At 42.6% G+C, this 13312-nt stretch overlaps 1 protein-coding gene across 5 annotated transcripts in view; it reads right to left on the bottom strand.

Moving 5' to 3' along the window:
* plekhg4 (pleckstrin homology domain containing, family G (with RhoGef domain) member 4) overlaps positions 1-13312 on the bottom strand; it is a 371163-nt gene that overhangs the window by 105369 nt on the left and 252482 nt on the right. For all 5 annotated transcript variants that reach the window (XM_072518380.1, XM_072518379.1, XM_072518378.1 and 2 more), the window contains one exon: positions 12487-12678. In XM_072518380.1, coding sequence (XP_072374481.1) covers positions 12487-12678 — 192 coding nt within the window. The remainder of the gene's footprint in view (positions 1-12486; positions 12679-13312) is intronic.

Below are 13312 nucleotides of genomic sequence, written 5' to 3' on the forward strand. Positions count from 1 at the left end.
GGCTTAGTGCCCTATTGTCCTCTGCATTGCACCCTTTTTTCTGAGCGTATTTTGAGTAAGACCGGAAATTTTATGAAATATGGAAATCCAAGATTTTCAGGAGGTTCCAAAACATATGCCTCCCCAGCATGTGTGAGCTTGAATGTGAAATTACTTTAGTATTTCACGTGCAAACACAACCCGAAATTTCAGACCATCAAGTTAAAGAAAGTCATTTAGTCGCTTTCTTAAAAGAAATTATTCATTTGTGGGCACTGCTGGCAATACCAGCATTTATAACCAATCCCGAACTGTCTTCAAGAAGGTGGGGGTGGGCTTCTTCTTTGAATTGCGGCAGTTCATGTAGTGTAGGCACACCTGCAGAAGCTGTTAAGAGAATTCTACGTTTCTGAGCGAGCAAGATGGTGTCTGACTTGGAGCAAAATTTCCAAGAAATGGTGTTGCCTTGTGTCTACCGCCCTTATCCCTTCCAGGTGGTAGAAATCACAGGTTTGCAACCAATCTAGTAGGTTGCTTTGTCCTGGATTGTTTTGGGCTTCTTGAGTATTGTTGAAACTGCATCCTTCCAGGCAATACAGTCATAGATGTTTACAGCATGGAATCAGGCCCTTCGGCCCAACTTGTTCATGCTGCCCAGTTTATACCACTAAGCTAGTCCTAATTGCCTGCATTTGGCCCATATCCCCGTTTACCCATCTGTCTAAATGCTTTTCAAAAGACAATAATGTACCCTTCTCTACTACTGCCTCTGGCAGCCCGTTCCAGATGCTCACCACCCTCTGTGAAAAAATTACCACTCTGGGCCCTTTTGTATCTCTCCCCTCTCACTGTAAACCTATGTCTGCTAGTTTTAGACTCCCCTACTTTTGGGAAAAGATGTTGACTATCTACCTCATCTATGCCCCTCATTATTTTATAGACCACTATAAGATCACCCTTAAGCCTCCTACACTCCAGAGAAAAAAGTCCCAGTCTATCCAGCCTCTCCTTATAACTCAAACCATCAAGTCCCGGTAGCATCCTAGTAAATCTTTTCTGCACTCTTTCTAGTTTAATAATATCCTTTCTATAATAGGGTGACCAGAACTGTACACAGTATTCCAAGCGTGGCCTTACTAATGTCTTGTGCAACTTCCAACTAGACATCCCAACTTCTGTATTCAATGATATGACCAATGAAGCCAAGCATGCCAAATGCCTTCTTCACCACCCTGTCCACCTGTGACTCCACTTTCAAGGAGCTATGAACCTGTATTCCTAGATCTCTTTGTTCTATAACTCTCCCCAACACCTTTCTATTAACTGAGTATGTCCTACCCCGATTCGATCTACCAAAATGCATCACCTCACATTTATCTAAATTAAACTCCATCTGCCATTCATCGGCCCACTGACCCAATTGATCAAGACCTCGTTGCAATCCTAGATAACCTTCTTCACTGTCCACTATGCTAACAAACTTGGTGTCATCCGCAAACTTACTAATCATCCCTCCTAAATTATCCAAATCATTAATATAAGTAACAAATAACAGTGGAACCAGCACTCATCCCTGAGGCACACCGCTGGTCATAGGCCTCCAGTTTGAAAAACAACACTCTACTTTGTCTTCTGTCATCAAACCAATTTTGTATCCAATTGGCTACCTCACCCTGGATCCTGTGAGATTTAACTTTATGCAACAACCTACCAAGCGGTACCTTCCCAAAGGCCATGTAGACAACGTTGACTGCACTGCCCTCATCTACCTTCTTGGTTACCCCTTCCAAAAACTCTATCAAATTCATGAACATGATTTTCCACTCACAACACCATGCTGACTGTCCCTAATCAGTCCTTGCCTCTCTAAAAGCCTGTAGATCCTGTCTTTCTGAATACCTTCTGACAACTTACCCACCACAGACATAAGGCTCACCGGTCCGTAGTTCCCAGGCTTTTCCCTGCGGCCCTTCTTGAACAAAGACACAACATTTGCTACCCTCCAATTTTCAGGCACTGTGGCTGTTGACGATTCACATACCTGTTCGGGGTCCTGCAATTTCCTTCCTCATCTCCCACAACGTCCTGGGATACATCTCATCATCCCGTGGATTTATTTACCTTTATGCGCTTTAAGACTTCCAGCTCCTCCTTCTCTGTAATATGCACACTCCACAAGACATCACTATCTATTTCCCCAAGTTCCCTAATATCCATGCCTTTCTCAACAATAAATACCGATGAGAAATATTCATTTAGGATCCCACCCATCTCTTGTGGATCTGCATAGATGGCCTTGTAGATCCTCAAGAGGCCCTACTCTCTCCCGAGTTAGTCTTTTTGCCCTTTATGTATTTGAAGAAGTTCTTTGGATTCTCCTTTGCCTTATCTGCCAAAGCAATCTCATGTCCCCTTTTTGCCCTCCTGATTTCTCTCTTAACTCTACCCTTACTCTTCGAGGGATCCACATGATCCCAGCTGCCAATGCATGTCATATGCCTCCTCCTTTTTGACCAGGGCCTCAACATCCCGAGTCATCTCGGGTTCCCTACTTCCAACAGCCTTGCCCTTCACTCTGACAGGCATGTGCTTACCCTGAACCCTGGTTAACACACTTTTGAAAGCCTCCCACTTACCAGCCGTTCCTTTGCCTGCCAACAGACTCCCCCAATCAACTTTTGAAAGTTCCTGTCTAATACCATCAAAATTGGCCTTGCTTCAATTTAGAATTTTAATTTTTGGGCCAGACCTATCAATCTCCATAGCTATCTTAAAACTAATGGAATTATGATCACTGGTCCCAAAGTGATCCCTCACTAACACTTCTATCAGCTGCCCTTCCTTATTTCCCAAGGAGGTCAGGTTTTGCCCCCTCTCTAGTCAGGCCATCCACATATTGAATGAGAAATTCCTCCTGAATACACTCAAAAAAATTTCCTAAGTCCCTAATGCTATGGCTGTCGCAATCAATGTCTACCGCCCTATTTTCTTGCAGATATCTATAATCTCCTTTAATATTCACTCCTCAATTTCCCGCTGACTATTTGGGGGCTTGTAGTACGATCCTATCAAAGTGATGTCTCCCTTCTTATTTTTCAGTTCTACTCACAGACTCAGTGGGTGATCCCTCGGATATATCCTCGCTCTGTACTGCCATGATGTTGTCCCTAATCAAAAGCGCAACTTCCCCATCTCTCTTACCTCCTGTTCTATCTTTCCTGTAGCATCTGGAACATTGAGCTGCCAGACCTGCCCCTCCCTCATGTTTCAGTAATATCTATAATATCTCAGTCCCATGTATCTATCTATACCCTGAATTCAAATGGAAAGTATTCTATCTCACTTCTGACCTGTGCTTTGTAGATAGTGCAAAGGACTTTGGGGAGTCAGGGGTGAATCACACACCCAGAATGTCAGCCTGACCTGCGCTTGTAGCCACAGAATTTATGCAACTGGTCCAAGTTAAGTTTCTGGTCAATGGTAACCTTCAAGGATTTGATGGTGAGGGATTCAACAAATGTTATCAAATGTCATGGGGAGGTGGTTACATTCTCTTACTGGGAAAAATCATTGCCTGCACCTGTGGGTGCAAATGTTACTTGCTACTTATCAGTCCAAACCTGATATTGTTCAGGTCTCGCAGGGACTTGTTCATTTTCTGAAGAAATGCAGACAGAACTGAACACTGTCCCAGTACTTTATCCCAGTATGATTCTATTTGAATGCCTCGGTCTACATGTAGCCTGAGAGTGAAAATTTGAAGGGGTACAAAGGGGGGGGGGGGGGGGTGAATTCTCAGCTGCTGGGGGGACTGATCTTCAATTGGCATAAGTGGGGGGATCTTCAGTTGCTAGCTGGGAAGCTTCAGTTGTGGAGGGGGATGGGAGCTCCAGTTACTGAAGGGCACTATAGGTCTTGAATGTGGCTGGGGAGTTGGGAGAACAAAAGCTGAGAGTTGAAGGAGTTAATGTAAAGGCCCAGGCTTTCTACAGAAATAAACCCGCACACCTATTTTTTCACTGGCTATTTTTGCAGCTACAATTGTGCGTTAGAGAGCAGTCCATTATGCTACACCCAAAGAATCGAAAAAAAGCATAAGCATTTAAACTGGTCTCACAGCTGTTAGAAATCAGTCCCAGTTCCACGGTAGCCTTTGCTGCCTCAGAATTTGCAATCCTAAAATCTCAGGCCCACAGTTTGGGAAGCCCGAGTCTAACAATTACTTAACCAGCTTCAGATCAGTCGCTGATGACAATTCACATCAAAAACATATTCTGACTATTGGGCTTCCCTTCTGACTAAGGTCAGTAATAATAATCTTTATTATTGTCACAAGTAGGCTTACATTAACACTGCAATGAAGTCACTGTGAAAATCCCCTGGTTGCCACACTCCGGCACCTGTTCGGGTACACGGAGGGAGAATCAGAATGTCCAATTCACCTAACAAGCACATCTTTCGGGGCTTGCGGGGGGAAGTCAGAGAACCCAGAGGAAACCCACGCAGACACGGGGAAAATGTGCAGACTCCGCACAGTCAGTGACCCAAGCCGGGACGCTGGCGCTGTGAAGCAAAAGTGCTACCCACTGTGCTACTGTACCGCCCAAACCAGACACTAACCAGATAATGCAGGTTCTCCTTCCCCTCGGGAGGTGGTTTGGGCGGTGGGGGGTGACACTCCGAATTGCTCTTTGACAAGATGTCTCATGATATAATACTACAATAGTTAGAATCCTGTGGAACTGGAGGGTACATACGGTGTTGGATCAGGAATTAGCTCGTTAAGTAGTCAACATTATTGGTAACAGCTCCACATGGAGACTGGTTCCAAATGCAATCCTACAGGGATCAGTGTTTGGGTTGTTGCTCTTCACAATATCTGTGAAAATCTTGGGGCTATTGGGCACATGTTCACGGATGGTATGAAGGTCTGTCAGAATCCTTGTGGAAAATAATACAATCTGATCCTGATGCAACAGGAAATGCACCCCCATCTGTTTTTTTAATGTAGATAAATGCAACATGTGGTTAGGACTAATGCGAAGAAAGCATACACCATGCTAGTTCTGAACTGAAGCTTGTTGAGAGGGAAGGAGAAGCAAGTTCATAGTCCAAGAGTTTCCAAAGGTGAGAGACTACCTAAAACACAGACCATAAGTTTATAGCTCGAACAGAGTATTAGAATGGATAGTTAAAACAGTGGGTAGAAAAAAATAATTTATGATCTAAGTAATTCCTTTGAGTTAAAGTTGATGCACATGCTGCGATCATAATGATGCACTACATTAAATGCAAAGTGGATTGTTCTCTCCTCATTGAGGTGCACTGGCAGTAATTGATACAATTTTCCACTCTGGGCACTTAGTAGAAGCATCTGGTCTGCCAACTCAGCTTTAGTACAGCGACTTGAAGAACAAAGCTCACTTTACTCTCCAACAGTGTGCCTTTATCCTATCCTCACAAGAGCACTAGTTTTCCTATTGCTCACTCCAGCCATCTTAGTAAGCTCCCTGAGCAACATTGGCAATTTAGTGCTGACATGTGGATAGTTTTATTTTCAGTCCATACGAACTGGCAACTGGTTCAAGTCTGGCCAAATTCTTTCTACACAGAAATGTTACAGCCAACAAAGAACTGTTTCCCTGAATGCTTCAGCTGCACTCAATATCAAGTCTTATGGAAAAGAACCAACTTCTAAAGCGTCAAAATACTCAGTTTGCCAATGGTTTAACGAATATAGTCAACTCAATTTTAGACCACTGTGAAGAGATGGTCACATTTATGCCCTGAATGGGCATAACAATTTCTATTCCAACATGTCTAATTCAATTGTATTTAAGACCAAAGTAATTTAATATTTATCAAGCAAGGAAAACACTGCAATTTCCATTCTTTTGCTAGATTCGTGGTCACAGGCACACGTGACGTAATACAACGCTGGTTCAGAACTGGCAAATCTTTTCCCCTTTAAACTAAAGTAAGTCATTCTGAATTATTTTGATAATAACCCTCGACAATGAATTATTTCAGCTTTCATAAAGGTCAAAATATATAATCTAACATTCCTGTTTGAAACTGAGTTATGTAAAGAAAAAAAAGAAATGACTTAAGCATTATGTTATTCAATTAGGTTCCTTGGCACATTTTGAAAAGAGATCTTAGCAACTGGTCACATGCTCAATTTAATTATCTCACGGCACCTTACTGCGAATTTAGCAACAGGTTTTTATTTTCCTAGGTACAATTTTATGTTCTCAAATATAGACAAATGTTATTCAATTGTCTAAGCTGCACTGCAATCATAACAGATGAAAAAGTATTCCTGCTCAAAAATATATTCAGAAAAATGGCTCGTAATTTTGCAAAATATGCAAAAATATGTTCAAAATATTTGACCAAGAAAAAGCTTCTCCTATTTAGGCCGCAAACAATTAGTTTACAATAAATTATTGTCCAGTCAGGAAAACTGTGGTCAAAATCCACTTCTCCTTGCTCCAAATACTCCACCCACCAACCCACACAAACAGCAAAGCTCTGTTTAACGTCTCTCCTTGTGGGAATAAAAAAGGACAACTTGCATTTTAGTGTTCCAACTCAAGATGCTTTCCAAAATCTATTATTGACAATATCTTGTTAACCTAGCATTTTGATAGAAGCCTCATTTAAAATAAAAGTAACACCTTTTTAAAAAAAAAAGCGTTATACCGTAGATACAGAAGAGTAATTTAGAATGTTGTATTGAATTAAATTGAGTACTTCAGTAGTGAAGTAGTGTAGCAGTAGTGATCGAGTGTGCTAGAATGCGGAGTTTCAAGCTGTTGGTCATTATTTGATCTCTACAGACTGAGTTATTATTACTAACTACAACTCAAAATGTATTTCTTTAATTCTAATGTTAAATCGTTTTTAAATTGTAGAATAGTCTCTCCTACCTACTTTGATTGAGCAAAACATTACTTTGCAAAATTATATGGTAATAAAGTATTATTTTGTTGCCTGTTATGAGAATTTAGAGTCATAGAGGTTTACAGTATATATGATAAAATAATTAAAACAGAAGACATTCACCAAGAATCCACGGAATAGAATTAGTCCCAAAAGTTAGTGTGGCTGAAGTAAGGCAAGTTCAACTACTGAATAAAAAATCATCTAAATACTTGATTCATTTCCATAAGGCAGAAATAATGCCAGAAAAATGCAACAGAAGGTGGATTTTACATGCATACAGTATTATTGCAATAATTATTGTAGAGATGCTATTAAAGCCATCATTTAATATAGATGTTCAGGCTACAATGATACAGACAGTTATGATATGGATGTTATTCTATTCTTATCAGCATCAGGGGTAGTTGCTAAGGCGATGTTTGCTAGACTATGTGGTATTCTTATAGCATGCAAATGATGGGAAAATATCTACTTTAAGTTCATACTTTTAACAAGGGTTGCCTCAACAAGAAATAAATTCAGTAGAAATCATTTATGATGGGAAATCTCACACGGAACCGACTAATCAGTGAATTTACCTCAGGAAGGATTTAAAATAATTTTATGTCATTCTTTATGTAAAATTATGACGAGTAACATGGATTTTCAGAGTTTGTAACTGCCTAGGCACCTATCACACACATTGTCTTTATCTAAAACGTTCACAAGTTTAATGCTAAAAACAAATGGAGATAAACCAAGAAACTACATTTTGCAATTTGTCATGTGAGAGTACCTTTAAGACACGGATGTTTAAGCAATGTACCTTTAAGAAAACAGTGATGTCAGAGAGTGGGTGGAGCTGAGCTCAGGGCAGCCATTTTGCAGTTTAGTTTTGCAGTTTGAAAAGAGCTTGGGAGTGTCTGTGTTTGCAGTGAGCTGGATCTCTGCCATGAAAGACTATCTCTGGATCATTTGGGTGATTTAAACTTATAATAGTGAAGCCTTTAACCTGATGTGATTTTGTTTAAAGGTGTTAAAGTCTCTTGGAAGTTTGAAGGATTGCCAAGTCCTTGGAGGGACCATAAACCAACAAAACCAAATTTACTGAATGATCACCAATATAGAAAATCCCAACAAGATTCCACATATTGTAACTTTTACTTTACACTGTGTCCTGCCAATACCAATCTGCGAATGTGCAGAAATCCAAGACATCACTGCTGGAGCTTTCAGCCTGGAACTCGAGACAGAAGGGAAAGGGAAGGATTTGGAGACAGGAAACCAAAATATCCTTGCCGGATATATTACTGCAATAATATTGGTGAATGTTTCTTGACTGTCTCATTCGCCCAGTGGTTTGCAGGTTGCTCCATATTACCTGCTATAAATATGGTTGCCATTAACCCAGGCCTGTAATCTTTGAAGTAAGGGGTGTTAAGAGATCCAATGTTTATTTAAGATGTTATATTGAGTTCATGGAATAAACAGTGTTTTGTGTTTAAAAACCCACATGTCCATAATTGTAATCCCACAACTAGGGAAAAAGCTGTGTGCTCGGAAAAGTAACAAATACATTCAATGGAGAGGTTGGTTGAACTCCATGATACATTTTGGGGTTCTGAAAACGCCTCGCCCATAACAAATTAAAAAAATGATCTTATTTCAATAGATTGCTGAGTATCAGATGAAGCAATATACTTTAATTTGCCGGTTACCTCATGTTTAATTTGCGTTAGTTCTGATTTGTGTTAAAGTAAAGGCTGCACCTGCTGCCAATGCTATGAATACACAGTTGCATGCTGATTACAGGCCTGGGTTAATGGCAACCATATTTATAGCAAGTAATGTGGAGCAACCTGCAAACCACTGGGCGAATGAGACAGTTAAGAAACATTCACCAATATTATTGCAGTAATATATCCGGCAAGGATATTTTGGTTTCCTGTCTCCAAATCCTTCCCTTTCCCTTCTGTCTCGAGTTCCAGGCTGAAAGCTCCAGCAGTGATGTCTTTGGATTTCTGCACATTCGCAGATTGGTATTGGCAGGACACAGTGTAAAGTTAAAAGTTACAATATGTGGAACCTTGTTGGGATTTTCTATATTGTTGATCATTCAGTAAATTTGGTTTTGTTGATTTATGGTTCCTCCAAGGACTTGGCAATATAAGCAGCAGCAAGACATTTTTATATATTCATTCTTGGACTGTGAGCATGGAAAAGGTGAAAAATAATCAGACAAGATACCCTAGGTCTGTGGTCTCCAAATAGTCTTATCGCAATCGGCAGGTTGCTCCCAGGGTCTCAAATAGCCAATTGTCATTGTCTACTGAATCGCGCCAAATAGCACAAGACTTAGGATTCTCATAATGACAAACAAATCAGCTCAAAACTTCTCGTGACTCAGGATTTCTCATAATGGTGAGCAATCAGCTCACTGCCTGCCGAACCACAGCAAATTGCACAAGACTCTGGATTCTCATAATGGCGAGCAATCAGCTCACTGCCTGCCGAAATGCGGTAAATTGCACGATAATCAGGATTCTCGTAATGATGAGCGAATCAGCTCATTGCCTGCCGAACAATGCCAAAAATCAACCAGACTCAGGAAATGAGATCTTGCAGGCGTCAAAATTTGGAATAATCTGTTTGAAGATAAAATGATCAGTGAGGAGCTAGGTAGCAAAATGGTAGCAAACACCTACCAGTTCCATCAGGAATGGGAAAACAAATTTCATTTTACGAATGTCAACGGCAAGATCATTTGCCTCATTCATCAAAAGAGATTAGTCTTGAGTAAGAGGTAATTTGGAAAGGCAAAATTTCATGAAAATTTCCCCTTAAACGGCATGATTCACGGTGCCGAAAATCCGGGTTCGATCCCAGTCCCAGGCCACTGTCAGTGTGGAGTTTGCACATTCTCCCCGTGTATCTGTGGGTCTCACCTCCACAATCCAAAAAAGATGTGCAGGGAAGATGGATTGGCCACACTAAATTGCCCCTTAATTGGAAAAAAATGAATTGGGTACTTTAAGTTCATTTTTAAAATAAAATTTAAAAATCAGCATGATTCAGAAGAAGTAAACTGGGGAATTAAAGGGAATTTTGAAAGCTCAACAGTCACTCTTCTTCAAAACCTGTGGCTAAAGGCAAGGCTAGCAAAGAGACGCTTTTCACATTAGCCATCTGCTGGCAAAACACAAGAAACCATTCACCGATGGCGAAGTTATCAAGGTGGCTATGCTTAAACTTTGTTCAAAGACTTTGAAAACAGATGAAATTATGACAGCCATTAAGAGCATGTCGCTTTGTGCTTTAACAGTAGCCAAAAGGGTGGAATTGTTGTCCGAAGACATGTCTCAGCAAATACACCAAGAATTTTCAGGCTATGAATGTTTCTTACTGCAGTTTGATGAATCAGTAGATATGCCGGATGCGGCCTAGTTGATTATTTCAGTTTGCATGGCATTTAAAGGCTCAACAACAAAGAGGGACTTTCTCACTCCTTTTCCACTCAGACAGGAAAAGAGGCGAGGATGTCTACAACAAATTCAAAAATTGTGCGACTGAGAAAAACATTCCGATCAAGAAACTGGTTTCAATCACAACAATGGTGCACCATCAATGCTGGGTGTCAATGCAGGATTTGTTTCTCTTTGCAGAAATGATCCTGAATTGAACTTGTCAATTACTACTGTTACCCACCAGTGTTGGCGAGCAAGGCCATTGACTTTTCTCATGCAATGACGGTTCTTGTCAAGATCATCAACTAAATTTGTGACACAGCTTTGCAACATTACTTATTTCAATCATTACTCGATGAGCTTGATGATTTGATTTGATACGTGTACTGAGGTACCTTGAACAGTATTGTTCAGCGTACAGTCCAGACAGATCGTTCCATACATGAAAAACCTCCGGAGCACATCGTGCCACAGACCCTCCCCTCCAGCACCACCTCCAAGTCTTCCTTCCACTTCATCTTGACCCCCTCCATGGACACCACATCCTCCTCCAAGATCCTTCCGGAAATCGCGGAGACAACACCCCTCTTCAAACCCCCCGCTGACAGCACCGCCTCCAGCAATGAGAAGGCAGGTGATATCGGGAAGGTTGGAAAGACCTTCCTTGCAAAGTCCCGCACCTTCATATACCAGAAACTTTCACCTCACACCAGCCCACATGTCTTGCCCAACTCCCCCAAACTCGCAAATCGCCCTCCTAGAAGCAGATCCTTAATTTCCTTAACCGCCCTCTCTTCCCATCCCTAAAATCATGCATCCATTCTCCATGGCTCGAACCCATGATTCCCCCTGATCCCTCCCGACCCAGCTCCTATCCTAAAATGTTGCCTAAACATCCTCCAGATCTTGAACGTGGCAACCACCACCGAACTCACCGTGTACTTCCCTGGCGGATCTGGAGTGGCACCGTGGCCAGTGCCTGCAACCCCGACCCCTTGCAAGAGTTCGCGTCCATCCCTCCCCACGCCCCCCATCCCTGCTCCAAATCCGAACCTTCTCTGCATTTGCCGCCCAATAATAATATATCAAATTTGGGAGGCCTAACCCCGCCCCCAACCGCCTGCTGCCCCCTCCGCAGTATCACCTTTCTAATCCTAGCCACCTTCCCCACCCAAACAAATGAGGAGTTCAGCCTATCCACCCCCTAAAAAACACCTTGGTCAAAAAGACCGATAGGCATTGAAACAAGAACAGGAATTGTGGCAAAATATTCATCTTTACTGCCTGTACCCGGCCCGCCAATGACAGAGGGAGATTGTCCCACCTCAACAAATCAGCCTTCACCCAGGCAAAATTGCATCCTTCGCATCCCCACCCCTGGAGAGATCATCACAAAATTCTCACTTTTCCAGAAATTCAATTTGTACCCTGAAAACGTCCCGAATCTCTGGAGCAACACCATTATACTCCCCACCGAAGAACTCAGCTCCGAAATATACAGCAACAAATCATCTGCATAATAGAATACCCTATGTTACCCCCCCCCCCCAAAAAAAAAAACTATCCCTTTCCACAACTCCAAGCTTCTGAGTGCAATAGCCAAGGGCTGTATAGCCAATGCAAATAGAAGGGTGGACATGGGGCATCTCTGTCTCGTACCCTAGTGCAATGCAAAATACTGAGTTCATGCTATTTGTGCGCAGTTGATGGTGGGAATGTTTGAGGATGCAATAGTGAGGGGTATCACCATCAGCTCCTTGTATAGAGCTGCACCCACGCCACAAACTTTGCCCTGATCCCAAAGTTCCCCAATACCGCCATCAAATAACTCCACTCCACCCGATCGAACGCCTTCTCCGCCACCACCACCTCCGTCTCCCTCCCATTTGCTGGAGTAAGTACCACATTCAACAACCTCCTCAAATAGAGGACAACTATCTTCACTCTATGTCTGGTCCCCCCTAATTACCTTTGGAAGGCACTCTGCCATTGTTTGCGGCAAGACATCCCTACCCATCGCGCTCGCAAACATTCCCACCATCAACGGCACCTTAACCTATCCTATAATCTGTAAATATTTTAAAAGAAATAAACTGTTTGGTATCCATTCACTCACCCGGTCAAAGAATTCATACAACTGTAAAGTCTTGTCAATCTTCAGTCTGCATTCATCCAGGTTCCTTACAAATTCATCAAGCTGCTTTTTGTATGTCTGGAGCTTTCGTTCAAACGCATGCAATGCAGGTGACTTGAAGTCACGCCAGCTTTCCAGTTTCTTCAAAAGCTCCCTGCCTTTCTTGCAATGCTCCTGCAATGGAAGAGGATACTTCATCATAAGTGAAAAACAATTGTGTAATTTAAAAAATGCAATATTGCTCGAGAGACATGAGGCTGGATTCTGTTTTGGGGATTAAGTCCCCACACCGCCGGGAAAAGTGTGGTCTTTTACAGCAGGAAAACTGGCATCAAAAGGCTACAGATTCGCCGTTTTCCTGGGGACTAGCAGGCAGCCCTTTTAGAGCCCGCAGCTCTAGCTGCCGATACTGCCCCCCGGCACTTCCGGGTCAGAGGCCGTGCATGCGCACGATGGCGGTCTCCAGTGGCCTCGCTGTGCTCCATGGCGGACTCAGCACGCGGATCTGGGCTGCCAAAATAGTGCCCTGCATCAGCCGCTCGCGAACGCCGGGCCACCCGCACACATTGCCCCACCCCGAATGAAGCCCCCACCCTGCCCACCGATCAGCCCTCCCACGCCTGTGACGGCCCCGGACTGAGTCCGCAGCCACCTCCTGGACCATGGGACCACACGGGTGGACATTTGGCGCGGCGTACTCCAGGAGTATGCCGATTTGCGGGGGGGGTCCAGCCCATGAATCTTGTCATCTTGTCTTTGAAAAAGTAAAGCAGCTTATTTAATTACCGAGCAGCTGTCAATTCTATTC

The sequence above is a fragment of the Scyliorhinus torazame genome, chromosome 10 (genome assembly GCF_047496885.1).
Source record: "Scyliorhinus torazame isolate Kashiwa2021f chromosome 10, sScyTor2.1, whole genome shotgun sequence".
NCBI classification, from domain to species: Eukaryota; Metazoa; Chordata; class Chondrichthyes; order Carcharhiniformes; family Scyliorhinidae; genus Scyliorhinus; species Scyliorhinus torazame.